We start from the raw sequence: 27,700 nt of genomic DNA on the forward strand, positions 1-27,700 counted from the left end.
CCCAGCTCCCCGCCCGCGCCGGCCCCAGGCAGCACTCGCGAGCAGCGGCGGCCGCGGCCGGCGGCCGAGAGGAGAGAATGCGGCGGCGCTCGCGGATGCTGCTCTGCTTCGCCTTCCTGTGGGTGCTGGGCATCGCCTACTACATGTACTCGGGGGGCGGCTCCGCGCTGGCCGCGGGCGCGGGCGGCGGCGCCGGCAGGAAGGTGAGTGGGGCGCCCTGCCCGGGCCCGGCCACCCCCCTCCCCTCGAGCCCCCGACTCCCCTTCCTCCCGCCGGCCCCTCCCGCGCCGACGCGCCCCCTGCCCGGCTGCAGACGGTCTGCTCGGACGTGGCCGGCCGGGCACCGAGGGGGGCTCCCGCCCTCCTGCTCCTCGGCCCGGACCTCGGCTCGGGCCCCCGCTCCCCTCCCCGGGCCTCCCAGCCGATTCCCCAGGGCACGGGGCGCACCCGGCCCCTCTGCGCTCGCCGGGCTCGGGAGAGGGCGACCCGGCGCAGCCCCGCAGAGCTGGGGACCCCGGACACCTTTCTCGGTCGCCGTAGACGTCCCCCTCCGTAGACGTCCCCCTGTGTCTCCTCCACGTAATTGAAGTTGAGTCTTGTCCGGCCGCCGGGAGCCCCATCCCCTGCGGTGGGAAGTTTAGCGGTGGGGGTGTTGGGACACACAAAAGGGGGTGGGAGGCGTGGAGGGAGAGGCGGCTGCCTTTCCAAAGTGTCATGTACAGGAGAGAGGAGTCCCAAGTTTCTTTTCAGCCTTTTGATACAAGCCGCTGCAAATCCCCACCCCTTTCCCTCTTGTCACCCCGCGGCCAGGGATGGTGGTCGGGGGCGCAGCTCGGGGTCTCTGCCCCTTTCTCCCTCTGCCCATTGCCTCTGGCGGGGGGGGGGGGCGGAATGCAGCCAGCCCCGCGCCAGATAGAACGGACTCCCTGGGCGGGTGTAAGCGGAGGGCCAGCGCGCCTCTGCGCCCCGAGTGAGGCCGGCCACGGACATCCCGGAGCCGCCCCCCCCGACCTTCCCCTCTCCGCCCCGGCTTTACGCTCTGGCCGCTCGGCCCCCGCCGCCCCCGCCGCCCCCGCCGCGGCCCCCTGCGCGTTCCTTCCCCTGCCCCGCTGCCGGGTTACGCGGGGATGGTCCCTGTTCTATGGGTGTGCTTTGAGCAGGCTCCCAAGGGCCGAGTGGTTAGGCCGTGGGGACCGTGTGAGCCACCTGGACCCCCCGGCGTATTCGGGAGGAAATCGAGCGGCCAGAGACGCCCCGACGGCGGGGTTCTGCGGCCGTCGCCCGCTGGGAGCGGAGGGCTTTGGCTGTGCACATGCCGCCGGCGGGGTTGTGCTGTTTGGTGGGGAAGAGGCTTTGAAAGCCGCGTTATCTTTTCCAAAATCCTGTAACCCTCATTACTGTGACGTTTAGTGTCACCGCAAACCCAGGAAATTCTGAGTTAATGGAGGTGGACCACGGGTTGGGCTGGGACTAGGGAATGATATTCTGGAACAAGGCAAACGGGACTGACTGTATATGAACAGACTTTTTAGCCTTAAAGTCAGACACCAGTGAAGTCAACGCTGAGGTTTGGCTGCTCCAGAGACTGCTTCAGAGGTTTCCCTCCTGGTTTGTTTCTTTCTCCCATTCATTCATTCATTCTCACCTGAAGGTATGAGATGGAGGTAGTAGGTATCTTGTTTGAGTCTTGAGAAATTGCATGGGTTTGCTTTATCTGGAGGGGGCAGAAATGAAAAGTCTTTCCATGTGCTGAATTGGCCTAGCTTAGTTCTGAGCCAGCAGTGCTCTTTGCCCAATTTTTTCATGCAGGGAACTGCTGTATATGTACCTGAAGTCTCTTGTTTATTCACCCGGTAGGAGCAGTGCAGCCCTTTGAAAACTACACTCATGTTAAACTGGAATTATTTTCAAAACTTTGCTTTGCAGTTAAATGGGCCTTGGCAGGTCCACATGGCCTGGTGTGCCGGTAGGACCTGGCAAAGCCTCTGCCTTTCATGCAAAAGAAAAACAAACAAATAAGCCGTACTGGTATTTCTCTTTCCTTGGTTTGGCACTTTCATTAGTACATGTGATTAGAAATAGCACAGTGTGGCCTTAGCATCCAGAGAGGCTGATTTCTCCCTGGTGGGCTTCATTCAGCTGCTGGGTTTTGATGGGTCCTCTGTGTTGACCTCTGAAGTGGTATCCTTAATTAAAAAAAAAAAAAAAAATCCAAGAACTCTTCGTGACCTAGTGGCAATAGGGAGGTACAGGGATCAGGTAGGAAAAAAATGTGTGGAAAATGAACAATTATACATGGATTGGTGATTTGGGATTCTATTCTTTCTGTGAACGAACCATAAAATTTAATCCTAGCTCTTAGAATGGTTTAGTGATTTGTCAGTTGAGGAAGAGGTGTGTAAATGCAATAGCTTTTGAAATCGCAGTAAAAGACTCATTAACTTAGTGTTGTGGACCCTGGTATAAAAGTCGAAACCGTGAGACTATTCTGGAGGGCCTGAATAGAACCCCGCTGTCCTGAATTGCCGAATCTAGAGTATAGAACTGCATAGTATTCCTTCCTCCTGAAGTGTTTCCATGGATTTCAGGACTAAAGAGTCTTCAAATTTAGTTCATCCTTATGATAAAATATGTAGTTGATCACGTGGTATGCAAGTAAAGGCAGAATTTAAATACTAGTGATAGTTTTTTAGATGCAAGTGGAATTAATGTTTCTTCTCTTGTTTCATACTATGCTATAGTAAGTCAGGGCTCTCATTCGGTATTTAGCCAATTTCTCTCTGCCCCGGCGTTTTTCACGGGGTACCAGGCTTCAGTATTAGGCTTTGGGGGATTGTCTGATGGGAACGTGCATGGTGTTTCTGCTGCTTCAGCACCTCTGCCCAGGCTTGTCACTGTGTGCCCTCCTGTAAAATAACTCATCTCAGGACTGTTATTCTCCATTTGCCAAAACCCAGAAAGCCAACTCACCTCAGATTGCAGATCTAATAAAGTGAATAGGAGCAGGTGCTCGAAAGCAATTGGGGCATTGCCACACCATTTGGGACTCAGTGCTGAGGTTCAGAGTGTGCGGTCAATCAGTTTATGCGTAATATTGTTTAAAATTATTTCATTTGTATAGATCTCTTCGCACCTCCCGTAGTTTGCTCTTTCCCCCTAAATTAAAGATTTGCACTCTGAGAATGCCTTTCCTTTAAGCCTCTTAAATACTTTAAAATTTTAATCATGTTAAGTCTTCCCCAGGCCTTGGCAAGTTGGCAGTGGATGGAGCTGTATAGGAGAGAAGGGATTTCTGTTGTAGTGAACCTGCCTCTGGGTAAAGTGTGGCTGTTGAGGCTGGAAAGGGAAGGGTTTCCCAGTATGTGAAGAATGATCGCTCCTGAAAGAGAGTGTGTCCAGCCTGCGACTCCTTGTCTGTGCTGCTCACATCCTTGGGAGGTAAGGGAAAGTGTTAGCTGAAGGACATGGCCAAGGGCCTGGGCAGCCTGTTTACTTTCCACCACCCTTCCTTGATGAACAGGCACAGTGCTGCAGCCCTTGCTGTGGGGGTTCAAGGGTGGAGGACTTTGGGGGTGATCTTGTAAGAGGCATTTGGGGGAGGAGGGAGTGATGAGGGGCCCCAGTTGGCTGGAGCATGGGACATGTGTAGGGGAACAGTAGGGTTTGAAATTGGAGAAGGATTTGGGGACTAGGCTGTAGAGAGAGGGCTCCGCACGCCAAGCTGACCTGTTGGTTCTTAATTTGGTCAATCCTAAGGAAGCAGTCATGTGTTTTGAGCTGGGTAGTGGACTTTCACGGGAAGAGGAATAGCATGAATCCATTTATTGGTAGTGAGTGACCTTAGCTCTCTACCCCCTTGGTGACCTTTACTAATTAACTGAACTTCTCTGACCCTCAGTTTCTCAGCTTCACAGTGGGGATCATCATATTCATCTTGGGGCAGCAAGCTCAATGCCATTAGTAGGTGTTGAGGAATAGTAGACACCGAATAAATGGTTTTGAGGATTGGGGCATAAAGAAAAAGTAAAAAGCCGAAATACTCCTTGAAAATATATTGAACCAGGAATCTGCAGTGTCTTCTTGCTCTCTGGAAAATCGTTGATGTTTTTATTTTTTCTTTTATCCTTTATCCATTCCTCTGAGATTGATTTGTTTGGTGTATTTGGGTGCGTACTAAAGAACCTTGAATGACATTAAGGACTGCCTTTTGGGGAAGTGGTCCAGACATGCCAGCTCTCTTGGTACCCAGCTGTGGTTGTCAGAGTGGGGTTCCCACCTGTGGGCAGCCAGCAGGAAAGCTTGGGTGGAAGACACACCTTTCTCTGGTGGTTGTATGAACAGTGGGAGTGGCTCTGTGTATGTGGCCCTAAGTGGAGATTTCTTGTGGCAAGGAAGCCGGCCCGCTCCACTCCCCACTAGGACCTGGACTCCCCTACTCTGCCTCTGCAGCCTTGCTTCTCCAGGCAGGAGGGGAGAGGCTGTGACTGCTCCTCCTGTGACAGGTTTGAGGTGGGACATGAAGCCATCACGGGCCTTGATGGGTGTCAGTGGAGTCTGTGGGTGGACGCGCAGGAGGGGACCCATACTATACCTCGCCACCTACAATCAGTTTGGAGTTTAAGGAAATTCCATTTGAGATGAGAGTTTGAAGCTAGGGTAGGGAGGGCAGTAGTGGGGGTGGGGGGGACTCTAGCCAGAGAATCTGACAAATGGCACTGTAATAGAAACTTTTCTCCAAGGAAAATCAAGTTTCCCTGTTCCCGAGTTATGTTGTGGCTGCCTTGGGTGCTCAAACATAATGGAAACAGATTGTGACTGATAAACAGTGCCAGAGCAGTGAGCGCTTCCCTTAACCTTCTAGCAAACACGAGAAAGCTGCTGTACCCAGTACAAAGTAGGGTCAGCTTGCTCGGGCTCTCAGACCTTGAGGTAGGGCTGGGGAGACCCAACCGGTAAAGTTGTGTGTGGGCTTCAGGCCCTCTGTCAATCTCTCCACTGTACCTCCTCGTGCGTGGTGGGTTTCCTCTTTGCAACAGAGGAAGAGGTAATCGAGAGGTGGTCAGGAAAATGATTGGGCATGCACGCATTTATATCTATATATACATATAATATCTTGTTTCTGCCATTCATGTTTTTCAGATCTTTGGGGAGCGGGAAGTTAAGTTTGGGAAAGATGTCGATTTCAAAGCAGGCAATGCTGTGCCGCCTACCTTCTAGCAAAGCTGAGGCGGTTGGCTTGGTGGAAGGAGGAGGAGGTGGTGGTGGTGAGGGTGAGGCTGCCTGGGGCAGAGACCCAGGCGCACGCAGGAGTTGACTTTGAGGTTCTGGCTGAGATCCCGGGAGAGACACAGGGTTTTTCTGGGGAAAAAAAAAAATCTATGAAGTCCCCTAGCTGGCCCAGCAGAATTCGTGGGAGGAGAAAATAGCCAAACCTGGCCAAATCCACTCCCTTTTTTTGTTCTCCTGATTTTCTCCTTGTGAATCCTGTTCTGGAAGGTTCGCGTGGATGATGCTGAGACATACAAGCCGGGTGGATGTCCAGATGGAAACGCCCATACAGTGATGCCACACAGATTAAAATAGGGGGTGCTTCCATACTGGTTGTTAAATAAATGCCCCTCTCGTGACCTCGAGGGACTCCTAGCCCCCGGCTGTCCTGGTCGCTTCCCTTGGGATCCCTCCTCCATGATCAGCAACCAAAGAATTGAAACCTGCCACCACAGGGACCTTTTGGACGCTGAGTGTTGAGTATCAGTCCTGTAAGTGTGCCACTTGGACCCAAAGAAGTGTTGGCCTGGTCTCACTTCTCTGACCTGAAAGGTCACCTTTCCCTTGAGGGAGTGTTAGATTGATTCTCTGTTGCTACTGGGGACCCTAGTTCCCCTACTGTTGTCTTGGATCCTTGCCTCCAGATTGCCTCATTGGTAAAGTTTTTGAAGGCGGACCTTCTGGCACTTCCACGAGCAAACCCTCCTGGGTGGGTTTCAGGATAGGCTGGGCCTGGTGAGGAACTCTCCTCCTTCGAGAATTAGATAGAAAGTGTTGGAGGGAGCACCCCAGTAGACACTCGTGCCCTCAGGGTGGAACCTGACCTTGTCTCTTAGCTGGCGTGAGGATTCTCTAGCCTTTGGTCATGTGCTTGACCTGAAGAATTGACTCCAGGTGAGGAGGTACCAGGAATGCCTGTCTGGTTTGCCTGGCCACTCAAGAGAGCCTTCTCCACCTTTCTCCTTTCTGACCATGGGCCCATTTCTAGGAAATAAAAACCAGACTCGAGGAGCAAACAAGGCCTTGCGTGGTGGACCATATCCTCCCCGCCCTCGGCCCCTTGCCCTGGGCAGGAAGCTCTCTGTTCCTGGCCTCACTCTGCCCCTCACAGCCTGGGGTGAGACATTCCGTCATGTCCAGTATTAGGGGCCCGGGAAACATGGCATTTTCTACACTTTGGGTTTCGTAGCGTGCTGGAATGTAGAAGAAGTGATTCTTTGGGGCTGGGTTTGAAGAAACCAAAAACGGTCACATAGAATCTCACTCGTGGGCCTAAATGGAAACTGCTTTCCTGGGCTTTGGGAATTCTATGCTGTGTGCCCAGTGTCTTCCAGGAGCTGGCTGTTGGGCAGCAGCAGCTGAGGGTGGCTGTCTGGGGCCGTGAAGTGGGCCACTCACTGTGGCTCACTGAGCTTTTGTGGGGCCGCCTGCCTTGGCACACTGTCGCCTGGGCCTCTGCCCTCCCCGGGTCTCTCAGGCCCGGAGCGCCGGCCACCCGATCCTGCCAGGGCTGGCTGTTTCTTGCCATCTGACTCTTCGGGAGGAGGAATGGTCGGCACGGCCGGGACAGAGTTACTGGATTTCCAGAGCCCAGCTCCGGACCTGTGTTTTGTCAGGGTCAAGGGGCCTTTGGGGGCGTGGTCAGTCCAGATCAGCGTTGCTCAGTCTTGATCCTGGTTGTCATTTCGAGCCGGATCATCTTGGTTGTGTGGGGTTGCCCTGTATGTGGTCGGGTGTTTAGGGGCTTCCCTGGCCTCCACCCCATATGTGACAACCGCCATATGTCACTTGGAGGACACAGTCCCCCCTCATTTAGAGCCACTGCTGTGTCTCTGTTAACTTTGATTGCTTTTCTTCTCCCTGTGACCTTTGCAGACCCTGTTAGACCCTTGCAGAACAGGACGGCCTTTTCGTGTGGTCTGGGCTGGAGCCCTGGGCAAAGGGTTTTAATCTAATAAACACTTGCCCTGTTAGCACCCGCTGTGTGCCAGGCCCCGTCCTAAAGCTGCTGTATCCATATGAACTCAGAGACTCCTCGTAACAGCCCTTTTGTTCCTCTCATTTTACTGATGAAGCCCGAAGCACAGAAAGGGTAAGTCACTTTCCCAAGGTCGTGGAGCCAGTGGACGGCAGACCCAGTCGTCCACTGGGAGGCCTCTGTGTGGACCCCCGGAGGCAGGGGGCTTTGTCCGCAGCATAGGGCCCGGAGGTGTGTGCCGGCCCGCGGCGTGGCCTGTGGCTTGCTCTTGGGAGCTGGGCTTCCCCTGCTCCCTTCCATGCTTTTTGGCACTTCCCTCATCCTGCTGCACCATGTCGGAACATTCCTGGGAGGCATTTTGGAGCACACTCAGTAATGCTTTGATGGTAACATCGGTCCATTTTGCTCTTTTCTTCATTTTCACCTTTTGTGCCGGGAGAGGTTTGGTGTGTTCTTATCCGCCCGACATCTGCGTGTCCCGAGGACGACATCCTCAGCTGCCCCTCTGGCAGGAGCAGAAATGAAAACAGGCTCTGGTCCCTTTCATTCATTCTTTCAATGAGTATTTCTTCAACCCCTGCTATGTGACAGGCACTATGTGGGTATTTGGGAATATGACAGTGAATATAACAGACAAAATCCCTGTGTTCATAGAACTTTCATTCTTGGGGGGGAGGGGGCGGAGGGTAGCTAGACCAAAACATGACAGGTAAGGAAATGACATGGTATGGAAACAGGTGCTAAGTGCCATGGGAAACACAGCAGCATAAGGGGCTTAGGAATGGGTGGGGGTTGTCGTGTTCCCGCGATGGTCCCTCCGGCTCGATGGGGAAGTGAGGCTTGGGCAGGTTTGAGCCAAGACTGGAAGCAGGTGAATTTCTGCTTCACCTGGGGCTCACTCTGCTTCCCATGCAGCCCCTTGTTTTAGCTGTGTCCTGTCTTTTGGTGATACTTCCTTTTGCTGGCTTTTGCTAAATTGAGCTGGTTTTCTTTCCCATAGGTTGTTGCCTTTGGTTTGTCACAGATGAAATTTCTTCTGTGATGTGGAAATCTTGGGTCTTCTTGTTCCAGTGGTGTCTTGGGTGATGTGTGTACTCCTAGTGAAAATGGTATGCATACTCCCATGCCCCCGGCTCCCACTTCGGACCTGGGACTGCTTGAGGTGCCCACAGGTTAATTTGCTCGTTGACTCAGTAGAATGTGCTTGTGGAACAATCTCGTTGCCTGCTCTCTGAGCTGATCTCTGTGAAATGCTAGGTTGGACCAGGTAAGCATCCATTGTCCATTGTTGAGTGCACTAAGTGACATTGCACATGGGTAGAGTGCTTTCCACGCATATTATCATGTAATGAGAAATCCTTGTGGGTCTCTGTGCACCTGCTCTAGCGCAGGATTTCCACTGTGATGTAATCTCCGTGAGTTGCTGTGGATGATGGGGCTTGTTGATTCCTGCAGGAAAACCAGCCCATAGGTTTGAAACCAGAGGTCAGAAACCTGCCCGATACCAGGGCTTTGGAGAGGTCCTTCTCAGCAGTGTGGGTTATGTTGAGGCTCTGCAGTCTGTAGTATTTGTGGGAAATAAAATGGACCTGTGACTTCATTGCCCACAGCCGTTGTAGGGAGGTGGGATGGTAGGAAATTGCAGGTCCTCCTGGTTCTCACGGGGAAGCATCCAGCTGCTTTTCAAAGAAAATGTTGGCATTTATGAGGTTATTAGATATTTTATGAGTTTATGTTTGGTGCCCCCAGTGTGTTTCTGGGTACAACAACTGGAACCGTTTGCATGGCAGCAAAGGAAAGGTAATTTTCAAGTCCTTCAGACTTAGGAGTGGTTGTGGTGGTTTCTTTGTCTCTGCTTCTTCAGAGGTCAGTGCGGGGAGTGAACTCTTTCTTTGTGGAAGGGTGCTGCTCTAGAAAGATGACACACTTCAATTGAAGGGTCCTTCGTAGCTGAATCACGCGGGAGAGCGTGAGTAGCTGGTGTAAGTTAGAGGTCCGCATTTGGGAGTTGCCCATAAACTAAGCACTCTTGTTATCAGGCGGTGGCGAGTGGCGGTGACTGCTGTCCTGGATGATGGGCTGCTTGGCCCAGCGGGGACGCCTTCAGGTCTCATTGTCTTGGCACTTTCTGCCTCAAGGGCTCTCCCGTTGACCTAGATTTGGAGCTTTTGCTCTGTGACCTTCACGAGGCTTAACCTCTTTTCTTCTCTCTTCACTGCCCCCTCTGCCCAGTTCCGGGCCTTTCCCTGCTCCCTTGTGCCAGTCAGCTCACCCACCTGCTTTTCTGCTGCTCACTCTTGATAATCACTGACTTTCCCCTTCTTAGAGAATATACCTCTTTTTATCATATCTAAAATGCCATTCTTCATGAAACCATTATTTTATGTACCACCAGGCAAGGAAAAAAATGCTGTTCATTGAACTGTGACACAGTGGTTTCTTCATCAGTTAACATTTTTATTTGTCTACTTATTTAAAGAGCTCTTTTAGACTTAATTAGACATTGATTTTTCCATATATCACCCTTGTACATAGATAAAAAGGAAAATGCACATGAAATACATTGGGTAAGATGCTCTTAAAACTTTTCCAGTGCCTAGCTTTTGACTCAGAGATATTTGTGCCTGTTTTCCTCAAAGTCTTCTGTGTCACCAAGACCTTTCGTGATGCAGCATTAAAAAAAAAAAAAAGAAATCAATGAAAGCGCTAAAAGCTCTTGGTTCTGGGCTCTTAATGTAGCTTGGCAATTACATAGAGTTAGCCAGTTTTTGACTCATTTGGGAATTTTCCCTAATTCCCCAATTCACCATCCATTTCTACCCCATTTGATTTGGTTTCTAAGGATTATGAGTGCTGTCTTGTCGTTTCTGAGATTTTCTTCCAGGCCACTGATGCGCATCATGTGGGCTTTGCCGCTGGTGTGTTGTATGTTTGAGCATGTGCTGGTCATGACAGGTGCATCATGGCCCTTGCCTGACCCACAGCATCATAACGGTGTCCTTTGTTGTGAGGTGCATCCCAATTTCATGTTGAACTGTGAAAAGTAGTGCAAATTAGAATTGACGAGTTACGGTCTTCTTTTTCTCCTGTGTGAGATAACTCACCTTTATGAGAACACAGCCCTGGGCCTCCTGTCCTTGATAAAAGAAAATGGTAGCCCTCATTGGAATGTGTCCATCTGTTCACTCCCAAATCCCAGGATCCGTGTAAACAGAAGTTTACTTCTTTTTATTTCTTTTCTTTTCTTTTTATTTTTGAGAGATGAACAATGATGAGCATGAACCCATTCAGAAACTCTTGGGAGCATTCTCTGTCTACATGTTAGCCTATTGAATGCTGGGATCTGCAGAAGTGAGCAAGGCACTCTGTCTTGCTTCGTGGAGCTCAGAATCATGGAACAAACCAACTAGAGAAAGACCTAAAAAGAAAAAAAAAAAAGAAAGAAAATTAGGGGTAAGTTGAGTAGGGACTGGATAGTAGATGAAATGAAAAGCATCGTTATTGATTTTACTAGCGGCAGCAGTGGTCTTGCGGGGTTTGTTTTTTGAAAATTCTTATCTTATGTAGATCCAGTCTAAAGTGTTTATGGATGATGACACCAGGTCTGGAAGGAAAACTATGGGAATTTTACTGATGGGTACCTGGGGTCCATCCTACTATTTTAGTTTTTGTACTTTTGAAAATTTCATTAACATTTAAAAAAAAGTTTATAGATGTTTGTAGCTAAAACTAGCAAACTGGGTGAAAACTAATTTTTTTTTAAAGATTTTATTTATTTATTCGACAGAGAGAGACACAGAGAGAGAGGGAACACAAGCAGGGGGAGTGGGAGAGGGAGAGGCAGGCTTCCCGCCAAGCAGGGAGCCCGATGCGGGGCTCGATCCCAGGACCCTGGGATCATGACCTGAGCCGAAGGCAGACGCTTAACGACTGAGCCACCCAGGTGCCCTGAAAACTAATATTTTTTTAAAACACAGCTTGAAGGCTGAGTGATGGAGTCAGTGGAAGGTTTCTGCTCCCAGTTTCTGTTTTCCCAGGCGATGCTGCAGCCCCAGCTGAGTGTCTTATAGTTTGGTCCAGTTCTGACACGGTCTACCTGGAGACAGTGTGAGATGCTGCAGGTCAAAGGCTCCATCCTACAAGATTGTCCTCTACTTCTGATGCCAGTCACAAGCCCAGGTTTTCACCTGTGCTTCTGACTGACGGGCTCTACGTTAGAGGTTCCCACCACCCTTTTCTTGGGTCCAATTAGTTTGCTAGAGCAGCTCACAGAATTCAAGAAACCCATTTACTGACTAGATGACTGGTTGATTACAAAGAATATCAAAGGATATGAATGGACAGCCAGATGAAGAGATACACAGGGCAGAGTCCCAAACAGAGAAGCTTCTGTCCTCGTGGAGTTTGGGGCCTGGCATGGTGACACGTAGAAATGTTCTGGTTCTCCAGCCTGGAAGCTCTTCGAACCCCCTCCTTTGGGGTTTTTATTATGTAGGCATGATTGATCAAATCATTGGCCACTGGTAATTTATTCAGTCTTTTGCTCCCTACCGGTCCCCAGAAATCAGGGGGGGTGGGACTGAAAGTTCCCAGCCCTCTAGTCACATGGTTGGTTCCCATGGTGCTTTCCAAAAAGTCACCTCATTAACATAAACCCAGTTGTGGAAGGGGCCTTGTTAAATGAATAACGAGACACCCATTTCACCTTTCTGGCTTTGAAGAGTTTTCAGGAACAGAGGACAACAGACTGAATATTATGAGAAAAGATGCTCCTGTTGCGCTCAGGAAATTCAAGGGTTTGGGCAGTCATGAGCCAGGAACTGTGGACGAAGAGCATATATGTATTTCTCATAACTCATGGTATCACAGTTAGGGAAGATCTACATCAGCCTTGTGTATCCTCTGTAATTTAGGAATATCCAGTGGTGATTCTTTCCAAAGGATGCTTCAGAAGTTGCCTAAGATCCTGGAATTGTCACCTGTACCAGCAGGAAAACACTCTTACATTTGATACCATTTCTTCTATAAAAATTATCTAGGGGTGCCTGGGTGGCTCAGTTGGGTAAGTGTCTGCCTTTGGCTCAGGTCATGATCCCAGGGTCCTGGGATTGAGCCCTGTATTGGGTTCTGTGCTCAGTGAGGAGTCTGCTTGTCCCTCTGCCCCTCTCCCCATTTGTGATGCTCACATGTGTGTGCGCTCTCTCTTTCTCTCAAATAAATAAAATGGCTTCATAAAAAATTAAACTCTTAGGAAATGGCTAGTTTTGATGATCGTTTTGGTGGTAGAGTATCAGTTAGGGTGTTCTGTGAGTTTGCTTGCACCTAACCAGCCTGCTCATGTGGCCCAGAGACTGTATCACCCACCACAGTTTGGTGTGGATATTAAATCACATAGACTACACCCTTCTCATCGGACAGGTTGGAGTGGACAGAAAACACGTCTCTGTGTTTAGTCCTTCTGCTAGCTTTTCCACTCGTCCTGGGCAGTTTGCGTGTTGTAATAAACAATCCATTAGGAGCCGTGCATGATTTGGGAAGACGGGGTAGGAGACCTTTAATAAACATGTATTATTCCTTTTTCTCGTTTCCCCAGCAGGCTATTATTCCTAACACCTCATACTTTACATTGGATTTGTAAATGAGCGATTTGTGACAAATGTATGATAATTCATGTTTTCTGGAAGGTATAATTCCTGGTACTTCAAATTTATATCAGCCTTGTCACTGAGATGCCCCAAACACTCTAGAGACATTGCTCGTTTATCTTTCATTTCTGCATGCCCGGAAGAATGTCAGGAGCTAGTTTTTCTTCCTGCATTCACGTGTGTGGTTTCCGGCGGGCCCCAGGTCGTGAACTTGCCCCCCAGGTCATGCGGTAGCAGTGTCGGGGCTAGGATTGTCATGGTCCCCCAGCTACCTGAAATATGCCTTTGGAGAAAGCTATGGCTGATCCTGGTTTTAGAGCTGCAGTCCCGGACCCAGGAACGAATTACAAATCACAGGTGCAGGCCTGCAAGGTGCGGATCACTGGGGCTGGGGGTCATCTCTGTCACCTTTTTCACTGCAAGCTGCTGATGTGTGTGAGCTGGCAGTGAGCTAGGTGGGGGAATGGTCTAGGTTCTTAGGCGGTCTGAGCTCCAGCCTGAGTGTGGGTGTCACAGAAGTAGCCTAGCCGGTGTGGTCCGGGCCTCATAGATGGGCTCCCAGAGGCAGGTGGGGCCTCCTGTGCAACATCCCTGTGTGAGAGATGCCGAGGCTCGTGCTCTGTCCGCACTGTGCTGGCCCCAGAATGGCATTTCTGAGGATCTGGTCTGTCTGGTTTTTCACGCAAGCATCGGAAAGTGCTGAAAGTGCTGGTGTCCTTACCACCTGCACCATAGGTGTCTTCAAGCAAAGCTGTCCTCAGTACTGTGAGATTTTATTTTAGGTTTCAGCAGCAGCCAGGAGGCCCCTGTGGAGTGCTAGAGGGTGTTCAGGGTCCGAGCTGCCACAGAGCGGAGTCTCGATGACCCAGGCTCCGTGTGTGACATGAGGTGACTTCTGAGCACTGGGAGCTCGGCCCGCTTGGCCCCCTAAGAGCTGGTGTCTGGAGGGGGACTGAGTCTCGGGGGGCAGCTCAGGAAATCCACGTTGGGGCAGAGCCCAGAGAGATTGTGCAGGGAAGCTCTCGGCAGGGGAGCTGGCTCTGGGGTGACGTGGCTGAGGGGATGTGTTGCACGGGGGCGGTGGGCCTGGGTTTGACGTCTGGCTTCTCCAGTTAGCTATGGAAACTCAGGCAAGTTACCTAACTCCTCTGTTCATCAGTTTCCTCATTTATGTGTCTCATCGGGTTGTTCAGAAGAATAAGTCAGAATGGGGCCTGGTACTTGGGTAGTAAGTGCCCCTAACCGCTGGTGCTGATGTAAACTCTCAGGTTGTTAGAGTGACAGGTGCTGGCTCCCCGAGCTGGGCGGGGCTGCCCTCCGTGGCCGGTGTTCACCAGCCCGGGGCTCCTGTGCCCTCTGCCGTGTTGAAGCAGACGAGCCTACTTCCCCAGGACGGCCCTCCACCTCCATGGACCTTGCCTGGAACCTTCGCCTTGGAAGGAGGGTAAGGACATAAGGGATTACTGCAGCCCTTGCTCCTTCTCCAGTGAGGAAACTGAGTCCCAGGGCGAGTGGGTGAGTGGGGCAGGGTGCCTGGGTGGCCGGGGTGGGCACGGAGTGGATGCGGGGTCTGCGGACCGGATGCAGGAGGTGGCAGGCCGGCACCTTCTCCTCCAGTGCATCGTTACTGAGAGCTTATTTCCCGATTTTACCCCTTAATCTCTCGTCTTTGCAAATTACACCAGGATGTGGTTTTTAACTATGTGACTGTATAATTAATTTTTTAACTCTAATTGGCAATTGGTTTTTTTCAATATCTTGAGCTGTTATTATCCGAATGCAGCGTGTTATTTGAAAACTTTTCCACAAGGTTTTAATTAGTAAACGTTCTTTTAGTTTCATTAGTTCAGTTTCTGGCTTGCTTTTGAAACCGTAGGTGAGTGACAAGTGGAAGACAAATTAATAATTGTGGCAACGCAACAAAGCCGTCCCCCCCCCCCCCCCGTGAGTGCTGAGGACTAGTTCTGTCAATTAGCATGGTGTTCGTGTGGTTTCCTCTGATGCCTCTAATTAAGACAACTTACAGCTAGACTGCAGATTAATAGATACACGGCATGATGATTTCAAGAAAGAACAATCCATGCAGAACCCTGGATGTTTGGTGATGATAACTCAAAGAGGCCGGGTTCCGATGCTGCCGGTACCCTGGCCTCCATTTCCTCATCTGTGGAAAGGGTTGTTGGAATTTCATGAGCTGACGGGGGGTGGTGGTGCTCACCAGTGTCATGACGGCCTACTTTTATTTTTCCCGGCACATGGGCTTCTTCTCCTTTTCCGCAAAGGCTTCTGGGGGCTGACTCTGGGCTTCTCTGCTGGACAAGGAGGTTTGCTTGGAGGAAGACACCCTACTGGGTGGTGACATCATGGTGTGACTCACTGGACTAGGGGTTGGGCATGAAATCAGGTGCAGAAGCCCCTGTTGGTGAAAGCTTTCCTTTCCTTGGTGGTCTGTCTCCCTTTCTTAGACCACATGGAATCGCTGGGCATATGTAGGGAGGTCCCTGTTCTTAAGGTGAAGCTGTGGTGCTGAGGAAGACCAGAAGTGTCACATTGGGGTTACATTTTTAAGATATCATAACTGGTCAAAGTGCAGTGTGGTTCTCAGGGGCACGAGAACGGAGCAGACCTAATGGATTAATGGCCTGAGGGAGTGAGCTGATGGGAGGTCAATTTCATGGGTGTCTGCCTTCAAGTCCTGCCTTCACAGTCCACAGACGTTCAGGCTGGGCATCTCCTCCCAAGGCCTCTGGAGCTGGCCCACCCTTGGAGATCCCGCCAGTGCCCCATGGCCCCCAAGGTGGGCTCTCCTTGTCCCTCCCACTCCGTGCGGAGCTGGGGGAGAGTCTGGCTTAGGAACTTTCCATACGGTCTGCAGTATTTATTTGTTCCAAGAAGGGAGTGTCACATTGTGAGAAGGAGAGTTCTGGCTTTGGATGTCTGCACACAGAGGAATAGTGGACAAAGCCTAGAAACCTAGGCCCTGCCCGGCCTGACAATCAGGACGCCGCGTGCTCAGAACATACCCATTTAAGTGCTAATTAGGCACCTGGGATGTTGGAGCCAGGGAGCCAGGCTAAGAGATGACCTTTAAAGGTTGTCTGCAGACCTCTGATACTTGCAGCACATTGAGGTGTCTGAAGATAGAGAATCCCCATTCTAAGGCATTGTTCTTTCCTTTAAAAAGGCTGTCTGGGCTTGTTAAAGGTGCCCAGAGAGTTTAGGAGGTGGACAGCATTCAGCATTTAGTTTCTTCTGGGTGGTAACAACGGGGACACTATGTTTGTGCTCAGCGTCTCTGGAATGATTGGGACCAACTGTACCTGTGTGTGTATGAAGTCTTGAAGATCGCCCTGGGCATCTCTCAGCCTTTCCCCCGGGAGGGGGCCCTACTGCTCTGTCCTCTGATCTGTGTGCCAGTGGAGGGAAGTGGTGCCTGGGACAAAGGAGGAAAGGGACTGGAGCTGGGGGTTGGCTCGGGCTCTTCTCAGCAGCCCCTGACACTGGGATGTGTGCCCATGGGGGAGGAGATTTGCATCTCCAGAATCCTGCTAGTCCAGCAGTTTGCAAGGCACGGCCTTCCACTGTCCCCGGGTCCCTCACCATGGGCCACTGTTGACACCCAGGAGCTCCCCAGCCTGCCCTGCGGCGCCATGTAAATTTTGATTGCCTGTATCCCACAGGCTCTTGAGCGTCTTGAGGGCTGACATGTGCTTAGCTACTCCCCTTCCTGCCCTCCTCCCTCTTGCAGAGATGCATTAGCAGCCATAGTGTATCGAACCTGAGGGAGGCTTTGGGGAATGAGGCCCTTGTGGGCCTGGGAATCTGCATTCTGGGAGGGGTGCAGGTTGAAGGCCAACAAACCGATATTGGATAGCCCTGCGTGGAGCTCCAAGGGGGCTCACGTAATCAGCAGAAAGGACTGGGGGGGGGCGGCATTTGGGGAAGAAGGATCTAGCCATGAGGATGTGGTAGAAGACGGTCCAGGCATGGAGAGGAATGTGCAAAGGTCCTGAGGCCAGAGTGAATTTGGTGTGGTTGGGCAACTAAAAGCAAAAAGAAAGTGGTGAATGGAAGCATGGTGGGCAAGGGAGGCACCAGGTCAGTAAGCATTAGGAATTTATTCGTGTGTGTAATTGGGTACCCTAAGTGTGGCTCAACACCCGACACACAGTTGGTGCTCTGTAAACCTTGGTCAGTGAGATGAATCTCAGACTGGTGGGGTCACCGTGATGAGAACGGCCGTGAGCCCAGACTCAGTAGAGGGTCTGCTGTTTGGTAAACCCTGCCATACTATTATAACACATGCTCGCCCCTGCCACCACCCTTCCCTGGGCTTTTCCCCTGCTGGGTGACCTAGCCTTCAGTTATAAGTCACTTGCCCCTTTATGCACTGTCTCCGGTCTGTAACAGCTGTGGTCTGGCAGACGTGGTCAAGGTAGAGAGTCACTATCATTTCTGGGTGTAGGTCTGGCTTTTCCCCAAGTGCAGTGCATCCTAGAGCGTTTTTTCCTCCAGAAATACTGCATTGCTGTTGCGGCCAAGCAGGCCCCCGCTGTATCTGTGTGCTGTTAAATCACTGGGCCTTAATCAGTGTGGGGGAGCCGCTTCACCTCGTCGGAGGAGTGCGGGGAGACCATCCAGGGATGCTGAAGTCGAGGAGAGAGAGATAATGAGCAATAGAATTATCAGTTGTTTTTAAAAACCCTCTTAGTTCCTTCCAGCTGTATTTAGCAAAGAGTTTTTCATTATGAGCTCTCCTTCCACCAATTCATCATCATAAAACTGCTCTGCCTTTAGATGGTAATCTGGAGGCAGTCACCTAGGTTAAAGTAGTCTCTGGGCAGTCTGGCTGGGGGAGGAGACCTGCTGATAGACTTGGAGTAAGCATCTGATGTGCTCTTATTCATTACATTCCTGAGTTTTGGGAGCTACCTCTGACTGCTTATTTTAATGCTCTGTGCCTTCGACGACCACTTATGAGATAAAGCTGTGTTGATAACACCACCTGCCTTCTGTTATAGCGGATGGGAGCTTTAGGACATCGGACAGATAGGATGGAGGTGGATTTATGTTGTGAAATGTGGGGACACCTCTAGGCAATACTCTGGGAGGCCATTGGGTGGGCGCACAGTGTGTTCACACCTCAGTCAGCACCCCTGAAGTCATTGGACGCTGCTTGCCAAGGGAGCAGGCTCTTCAGGAGCATCTGTTGGAATGCCTGCAGCAACTTGCGAAGTGTTTGAAGCCAACCTGCCAAGTTCAGGGAGGAACACAGGTGCCACCGGAAATGTGCCGAGCAACAGGGGAGAGTTCTGTCCGCCTTTGTGGAATGTAGAGAACCAACAAGAGGATTTTACTCCAGGACTTGGCATTCTTAGGAACCGAGAAAATTCTGTCCTCCCTTGTTTGGAGAGTTTGGAGGTACAAAATAATGAGACCCAGGGGGATGGCATCTGGAGTCATTTGAACAAGAATTTAGAATGGATAGTGGTGATGAGCACATCCCTCTGCCCTGCCCTGAGACGTGGTTAGTTCAGCCTTTAAGCACTAGTGGGTGAGTGGGGTGCAGGGGGCTGGAGAAATGCCTAAGTCAAGGAAAAAGGGAGAACAGGGGAAGAGGGAAGCCTGGAGAATTTCCTACAGCACGACTCACTCCCCTTTGGAGGTTGGAGCTTTCTGTCTCTTACTTTTTGGGGGGTGTTCTTATCGGCTGGGGAGGAAGACAGCTGTAAAACGAGTTCTTTGTGTGTCGAGGGCATTGATTACCCTTTTTGCTCCTTGTTCCTCCTTGCCCCCCACGCCCACCCCGCAGGCCGTAACTTCTGCAGAAATGAGGATTCAACTGCAGACTGAACCTCCTGCATTGGATCTCCTGGAGCAGTTAATAACTTATTATTAATAACATGGATTTAGGGCACAGCACTTTCTCCCCAGCTGTTGTTGGACATGCTGCTTGTGCTCTCAGGAACCCATAGAGTGTGCACAGAGAGGTGGCGTGGGCAGCTTGGGGCTTCAGAGTCATTGCCTGGGTCCAGTCTCAGCCCTTCTTACTGCTGTCTATCCCCGGACAGGTACCTTCCTTAAGTCTCTGTCACCTCCTCTGTAAGATGGAAATAACAGGGCCTTTTCTGTTACAAGGATTGAATGAGATGTTGTCTGTCCAGCACTTAGTATAACCCTGTGCCCCGGCACATGGGTAGAAAGTGCTCAGTATAGTGTGTATGTGCGTGTGCATGCGTGTTGTCTTTAACTCAGCTGAAAGTCATTCTCTGTCTGCAGCTGCAGACACGTGTCCCTGTGCACGTGCATGTACACACACGTACAGCCATGCACTCCCACGTCTTTGCTTCTTCCTGGCTGAAAAGGTATATATGTCATTTTGTTAGAAATACGAAGTTTCTTTGTGCAGTCAGCGTGCTTTTTGTCCACCACAGGGAGAAACGTGTTTCACCAGGGAAGGTGGAAATGAAGATCCTGCTTCGAAGCTCGCTTCTGTCCCCTTCTTTCACGTGGCAGGCACCAAGCAAGCATCTGGTACAGCCCCTTCAAAACCCGTGCACGGTGTTCCCAGAGAGACGGGGACGTGGCATGTTAGGGCATGCGTAGTGTCCATATCTTAAGAGCTGCCTCATCTGATGACCAGTACCAATTAGTGAATTTCGCAAAGGGAGTAGACGCGGAGTGAAGGAATTTGCCCGAGGATTGCCCTTGATTTGCTGCATTTTGAAGGACTGCAGTGGCCTCGGACTCTGTTACACCTTACTCTGCCCCCTTCCTTCTCTGTGTCTTAATTGGTTTTCCTTGCAGCTTACATCTTTCATCCCCACCCCACCCCCAAACTATTGTCCAGCGTTTCTCAACGTGGGCACGCGGGAGGAATACCTGGGGAGATTTAAGAGTACAGATGCCTAGGACCTACCCCAGACCAATTAAATTGGAATGTTGGGCCACAGGGCTGAAGCATGTTTTAGAAAAAGCTCCCCACACCCGATTCTCATGCAGTCAGGTTTGGAAACAGTTGGTCAGAAGGCATTACTGAGAGTTTCCATCTTTTGGCCGTAACTGCTAAACATCATGGAGTCCTTGCATGTGTGTTTGGTACATTTTGTGGACTTTGGATTTGAGTTGGGTCTTCTCTCTGGGTGCTTGATTTTATATTCAGAGTTGAATATTGACGAACATATAACGGATTGCCCACTGGATTACCAAATGAGGCTCTTTGTCATAAGTAGTTATTCTTGAATCTCTAAGAAGCTTGCTGTTTACGATAGAAAATAATGATTAAAAGATACCAAAATGACAGTGTAGAGCTTAAAGAAAATATAACTTTTCTTATAGGCTCTGGACTGAATGTATATAGGGAGTGGGGTATTCAGTAATTGAGCAATCATGGGTTTTATTTTTCTGTATTTTTTTAATCTGGGGTTTGGTTGATTTTGTCTTTTGGGTTTGTTTTTGTTGTTGTTGTTTTTTAAGGAAGGAGGTTTGACCCCGTAATGTGGAGTGTCAGTGACCGTGTGGTTGTAAATCTCCAGAAAAAATCATTCCAGACAACCTATTCTGGATCTTGCATCAACTGATTGGGAGGGTTGGGAACTTTTTCATAATTAGAGGACACTGACATTTGTCATCAGACTGCCTGTGAGCCACTTATCTGCTGGGGGGAAACAAACAAAGCTGTCTGTCCTGGTCTGACCTGGAATCGGTCAGTGCTACTAAGCTCTCTGCACAGCGGCCTGACCGCTTCCCCTCCACAGCCTTGCACATGCTCATTTGAATGGAAGGTAGAGGGCCTTCCAGGAGCACATCTGTCCTTGTCTCCCTGCTGTTGTCACCTCTTAGGATGGATCACGTCGTGCATGTTGAGAAGCAGAGTGGGGAGGGAAGGGCTAGAGGTCCCCGTGCTTCTGAGGTTTCTGAAATCCATGGGCTTTGGCTGATTTCTCTGTTGAAGGATAAACTGGCCAGAATTTAGGAATGCCATGAATAGGTTTATCCACGGGGAGGTTGAAGTTTTGTGTCTGTTTTCTTTATTCTGCCCAGTTGTGTGTGTGTGTGTGTGTGTAACACATTGTAGAAACAGTTGAGACCTCCATGATTATTTTCTTCAGAATACCTGATAAATTTTCCTGTGTGCAAATCACATGTGGTCAAACACATAGTTAAAAAAGAGAAGGCACTCAGCTGTCTCGGACAGAGCTTTGAGAGAGGAATTGCCACAGGCCCAGGGTCTCACTCTGGGTGTCACAGATTTAGAAACTCAGTTGTATTAGTTCACCTTGGAAGTTATCAATCAAAGATTGGGGTTTCCATGAATCAGAGTTGTAAAATGCTGGTAAATAAGATTGACAGTTCATTAACTGATGACGAGAAGCATGTTGTTGTAAGAAGGCTCCTGGGGGCTCATGTGCTCACCCACAACATTGCTGGGTGAGCAGCTATGTTTTCTGTAGCCTTATTTCCCTCTGCCTATGAAGCTTGATGAATTGGCCTTCACCATTCTGGGGATATTTGTGTGTATAGAATCAATACCCTCTCCCTAGGGTAGCAGTGGAGACTCATTTTTCACAAAAACCCAGTCTGCAGTTTATTAAACCATTGTCTCAGCCCCAAATCCTTCCAGACTCCACTCTGACGCCCAAGCTTGTCAGCCCATTTCTGCTCTTGTCAGCAGCTCATGGGGGGTGGGGTGGGGCAGCAGTCAAGGGACCAGCAAGACGGGCAGCAGAGAAGGGACTTGGTCCTTCCCCTAGGCTGCCTCTTCCCATGAGCTGCCCTCAGGGACACTTGTCCACTTCACTTGTGGCAGCTGAATCTAGTTTTCCCGATGCTGGAGAATCCGCCTCGTGGCCCCCGCTCATTGTAGCATCCCGTCCTCAGAGCCCTGGGCTTCAGGGCCCCGTCTCTGAGTTTGTAAGGGTCAGGCCTTCCAAGTTCTCCCCTTTATTCCCTCCATCCTGGGGGCGATGGCTGCTTAGTTACCTGGTTAACAACTTTACACCTAGTTAATGATTTCTATTAGAGTCCCTCTGTTCAAAAAGCTGGTGTGGCATCTGAATTCTCTTTGGATCCTGACTGATACATCTGACTTTGTTTTCAACATTCTTTAGTATTCAGCCGGCAGAACTATTTCCTGAGACATATTGGTACTTAATTAGATTACGGTTTATGTTACGTTCCTTAGATTTTTTGCTGAAGTCATCCTGATGAGATTATGTTTTCGATTCCTCCATGAGATTTGAGACATACTCTCTTCTCATCAGCTATACTTATAAATCATCAGCTAGAGTGAGCTATTTCCTGGAAAGATTGCCCTAGATGGCAAATGCCATTCATTCTCTTCGTTCTTTTGGGCTTTATTTTCAGAGGGTGGCATTTTCCAACCTTATCGCCCAATTCTATGCCCCTTATGTGGCAACTCTGAAATTTTCTTCAACTTCTAGACGATGGTTCTTGTGTATTTAAGCCGTATATACTTCTAAAAAGCTTTGAGGCAGTACATAAGAAAAAGCATATATATTGTGTGTAAACATAGACTCATTAAAACCAGAGTTTAAAAATCTAGGGCCCAGTAACTTGCAGGGGTGGGGAGGTGGCAGCATAAGGTGGGGAGAAAAAGGGGAAGAAAATAGAAGTGCTCAGAGAATTAAAGGTTGAAGGAGAAGGAACATTGAGCATCTCCGTTGGGCCAGATCCTGGGTGGGTGTTGCCCGTCTGTGTTGAGTTTATTCCCCAACATAATCTTGCCCGATGGGTGTTATTATCTCCATATATAGAGCAGGAGCCTGAAACCCAAAGAGTTGACTGGATAGGACTCCTGTGCCCATGAACTTTTTATCCGCTGACAGCGGACTGAGAGAAGTGCCATCAGCTGCACACAAAGTTGGATCTCGGGAACCAGAGGAAACATGTTGGGTTACATAGCCCTCATTCTTCAAACAAAATGAAGCACTTCCTTGTGAGAGACAAGTATTTCGTAGCCTTTGCACTTGATAAGAATCTCCTGGACTTTAAAGGTCACTGCACGTCCTAATGGATAGTGTCAGTTCAACAAAAAAAAATAACGAAAACCAAATGCAGAGAGGCACACGTGGCCATTTACTTAAGTCAGTGCCTGAAGCTGAAGCAAGGACACGGAGTTCATCGTTGGGTAAAGGCATTCTACGAGAGAGAATGATGGCCTCTTTGTAGAGCCCACCTTCTGCAGTTCTGACCTGGTCACGGAGAAGACCTGGGGGCCGTTGGCCGCACGCCTCCCTGCATGTCACTTCATTGCTGAGACGCAGCATGAGGCGGCTGCCAAGGGGGCAGGCTTCTGATAAGCGGGTTTGAACCCACCCTGTACCCTTTATTGGCCACGCAAACTTGGGCAAGCTGCTCAGTCTGTCCGAGCCTCAGTTCTGTCACTCAGAAGATGGGGGTAATAATCGTGTTATTGTTCTTTTGATTTAAGTCCACACAGTTTCCCAAAACATCTCATGTGAAACGCAATGTATGTAGTAGAAGCCAAAACTATCAGAAGGGAAATAGAGCCAAACAACTTGGGGAAAGGAGATAAAGAGCCGGGTGGGTGGGGACTAACCTTGAATACTGTTAGGTGACTGTTAATTGTCCCCATGGTCTGCAGGGGCCTGGTGATGTCCGCCTTGATAGACGAAACAGATTCCGATGTGGAACCTAACCTGTGTCAGGTGTGCTGTGCTCTAACTCCTGTTGGGGTGGCAAGGGTTAGGGTGAGTGATGTGGACAAAGCTCTCGGCGCAGGGCTTGAGTCACACGTGGTTCCCGGTCACTGGGATTTCACTGTGATTGCACACTGGCCCCTCTGCTCGCGGGGCCTTCTGGTTCCCAGATTGTTGCTGTCTGTCTCTGATTGAACAGGGTGAGAGAGGAAAAGCAGTCAGAGTGAGCTGGGGACCCAGACCCTGGCCCTTCCTCATGCATCCAGCTTGCAGAGGCCTGGCGTGTGGCAGTGGGCAGCGGGCCTGTGGGGCTGTGACCGTCCGTCCTGTGGGTTGGGCGGACTTCGGTGTGGCCCCTCCAGCGGGCAATAAAAACAGTGACCCCGAGAACTGACTGTGTACCCCATACTCTTCTGAGCATGTTGTGTTGTGTGTGTTAACTCCTCTAATCCTGCTAAACACTGCATGAGGCAGTGTTACCCCTCTGTGGACAGACGGCTGGGTAAAGAGGGGTTAATCGAGGTGCCTTAGGTGGCAGACGTGGAAATAGGGCTGGGCCTGCCTTTAACCGGCACACGCCACTGCTGTCCCCATGTGGCGGGTTCCGGTGGCGTCAGAGGAGATGGTGACTCTGGTGTCCTGTTGTGAGAGAGGGTCTCCGGCGATGTCCCATCCTGACAGGCTCTCCCTGTTCGCTTCGCATGCCCCTTCTCCGTCAGGGCTGGAATCCGGGCCAGTCTGCTGGCTTCCTGGACCAGTGGACCGCCTAAGGGAGGGACACTGGGCTCTGGAGGCCCAGTCTGAAGAGGCCTGGTAGCCTCTGCCTGCCTTTCCTGGAGCTGGGCTGCTGTGCTGTGACATGTCCCAGCGGCTCTGCTACAGAGAGAAGCCCTGGCGAGCTGCCCTGGAGGCTAGGACACCCCACGGCGGAGGTGGCGTGGAGGAGAGCCTGGGCCTGGGCCTCAGGTGACAGAGCCCCCCCCACCCCCTTATGCCCAGCACCTGTGGCCTCACCCTGGGGACGCCGCTGGGCTACCAGAACTGCCCAGGCAACCCAGAACATTCCAAGATGCAAGAAATCATTGTCATCTAAGCATTGGAGGAGGGCTTCCTGGGCAGTGGGATGTCCTGGGTTCTGCCGCCTGTCAGAAGGTGTTTGCTGTCATGATTCGTCTCACTGAGCCGGTCTGGCTTCAGTTGGGTTTGCTTTCAGGTTTTTGTTTTTTTTTAATACAATTTTTTATTAATTTTATTTTATTATGTTAATCACCATACATTACATCATTAGTTTTTGATGTAGTGTTCCATGATTCATTGTTTGCATATAACACCCAGTGCTCCATGCAGTACGTGCCCTCTTTAATACCCATCACCGGGCTAACCCATCCCCCCACCCCCTCCCCTCTAGAACCCTCAGTTTGTTTCTCAGAGTCCATCGTCTCTCATGGTTCGTCTCCCCCTCCGATCCCCCCCTTCATTCTTCCCCTCCTGCTATCTTCTTTTTTTTTTTAAACATATATTGTATTATTTGTTTAAGAGGTGTAGATCTGTGATTCAACAGCCTTGCACAATTCACTCACCATAGCACACACCCTCCCCAATGTCTATCACCCAGCCACCCCATCCCTCCCACCCCCCACCACTCCAGCAACCCTCAGTTTGTTTCCTGAGATTAAGAATTCCTCATATCAGTGAGGTCATATGATACATGTCTTTCTCTGATTGACTTATTTCACTCAGCATAACACTCTCCAGTTCCATCCACGTCGTTGCAAATGGCAAGATCTCATTCCTTTTGATGGCTGCATAATACTCCACTGTGTATATATACCACATCTTTATCCATTCATCTGTTGTTGGACATCTTGGCTCTTTCCACAGTTTGGCTATTGTGGACATTGCTGCTATAAACATTGGGGTACACGTACCCCTTTGGATCACTACATTTGTATCTTTGGGGTGATACTTTCAGTTTTAAGAAAACCTACAAACCAGCCTGCATTTGTGGCATCTTCTCATTCTAGAGCCTGTCAGTGTGGCTTGAGCCATGATAGAAAATTTTCCCTTTTCAGATTTTAATTACTGAAACTGAACATATCAAATATGTAGTTATCTGTGATAATTATGACTAAAGAATTCCTTATCAATGCAGCTTAGTCATTTGCTTAAGTGATTTAAATATGATAGCTGTTAATCTGCATATCTTGTCAAAGGGAATCATGAGGGGCAGGGTGATTAGGGGAAATGCTGGCTACATCCTACTGAGGGGGCCAAGGGGCCATCCTGAGGGCCCCACAGCAGGTGCTCCTTCCTGCCCTCCCTCCTCTCCAGGACCTCTTCAATGTTTCTGTATTTGACCCTCATCTTATTTGAGAGTTTTTTTTTTATCCATTAGGTAAAGTCTTTCTTAATGAATAATTTTTAAAAAATATTTTTTAAAGATTTTATTTATTTATTTGAGAGAGGGAGACCAAACATGAGCAGGGTGGAGAGGCAGAGGGAGAGGGAGAAGCAGACTCCCCGCTGAGCAGGGAGCCGAATGTAGGGCTCGATCCCAGGACCCTGGGGTCATGACCTGAGCCGAAGGCAGAGGTTTAACTGACTGAGCCACCCAGGCACCCCTCTTAATTCATAATTAATTCAGTTTTCCAATCTCTTCCCCATAATCCTTAGCAGCCCTGGGGTTCCGGGGGAGCTGTTGTCCATGTTGGATCTTCTCATGACGCTTCATGTATTTCTTCTCAAGGGAAGAATCCGTTTGATCTGAATTATATACAAGCGTAGAATCAGTGGGACCTGAAACCTGGAAGGGTTTAATTCACTCTGAGGTCCTCCAACTCAGGCTCCCATTCAGTGAAGACTTGCCTTCAGCAACAGATGGTAAATGGATTCTGCAGAATGAGTAATTCCTTCATTTCTGTCTGAATGGTTTGTTTAGAAGCAAACAAAATGATTCCCTCTTCCTATTAAATTTGTTGTGAGAACATCAGGATCATACTGAGTTACTGTCCAAAGCTATGTCTGGGAGGAGGGGATGGAGATTTCACAGTTCAGGCCCCGGATCACGGGGGACCTTGGTAACATTACCCGCCAGACTGTTAATTTAATCAGCTATTAATCCAGATCGTTAAAACACTAGGTACTTTGCTCAGGAGATACAATTTTTATCATGTTGAGATAACCATTTTTCAGCGTATTTTCAGTATATTTCCTTTTCCATAGTGACCATTTTTGCTGGTGGCGGTTCGGTGACATTAAGTCCGTTCACGTTGTCGGGCATGCGTCCCCACCACCCATCCACCCCCCAGAACTCTTTCATCTTGTAAAACGGAAACTCTGTCCCTATTCAGCATTAACTCCCAGTTTCCCCTCCCCCAGCCCCCATCCAGCACCATTCTGCTTTCTGTCTCTAGGAATTTGATTCCTCTAGGGACCTTGTGTGAGCAGAACTGTGGAACATTTGTCCTTTTGTGATTGGTTTATAACTCAGCATCATGTCTTCCAGATTCATCCACATTGTAGCATGCGTCTGAATTCTTTCTTTGTAAGGCTGAGTTATATTCTGTTGTATGGAATGTAGACCACGTTTTGTTTTTCTCTTCCTCTGTCAATAGACGCTTGGGTGGCTTTCAGTTTTTGGCTGTTGTAAATAACGTTGTTTTGTACATCTTAACTTTAAAAATGAAACAATTATCTATGATATTTAGAAATTCTGAAATATCTTTTTATTTATTTATTTTTTTTCTGAGAGAGAGATAGCATGCCCGTCTCTGCCACACAAGCAGGGAGGGGCAGAGGAGAGGGAGAGAGAGAATCTCAAGCCGACTTCCCACTGAGTGCGGAGTCGACATGGGCCTCGATCCCACGACCTTGAGATCCTGACCTGGTCCGAAATCATGAGACAGATGCTTAACCAACTGCGCCAACCAGGCGCCCCTGAAATATCTTTTAATAGTAGAGAATTGTGGTAACATGTACCAAATACATGTTGTATCATACTTAACTGGTTGGCCGTTTAGGGCAACGCACGTACCTGAGTCTTTAGGTTGGCCTCTATAAAATAGATGATACTGCTAATTCTGCTTTGATTTCAGAGATCAAAGATGAGTTAATATGTATGAGTGCCC

At 49.6% G+C, this 27,700-nt stretch overlaps 1 protein-coding gene across 1 annotated transcript in view; it reads left to right on the forward strand.

Annotated features, from left to right (window-relative positions):
- The window catches only part of GALNT2 (polypeptide N-acetylgalactosaminyltransferase 2), a 179,051-nt gene continuing 151,351 nt past the window's right edge, over nucleotides 1–27,700 (forward strand). Inside the window, exon 1 of the mRNA XM_028104528.2 lies at nucleotides 1–203. Within this exon, the coding sequence (XP_027960329.1) occupies nucleotides 78–203 (126 nt within the window). The 5' untranslated portion in view covers nucleotides 1–77. The remainder of the gene's footprint in view (nucleotides 204–27,700) is intronic.

The sequence above is a fragment of the Eumetopias jubatus genome, unplaced genomic scaffold, assembly GCF_037043125.1.
Source record: "Eumetopias jubatus isolate StellerSeaLion01/CBP00866 unplaced genomic scaffold, mEumJub1_p1.0 scaffold_17, whole genome shotgun sequence".
NCBI classification, from domain to species: Eukaryota; Metazoa; Chordata; class Mammalia; order Carnivora; family Otariidae; genus Eumetopias; species Eumetopias jubatus.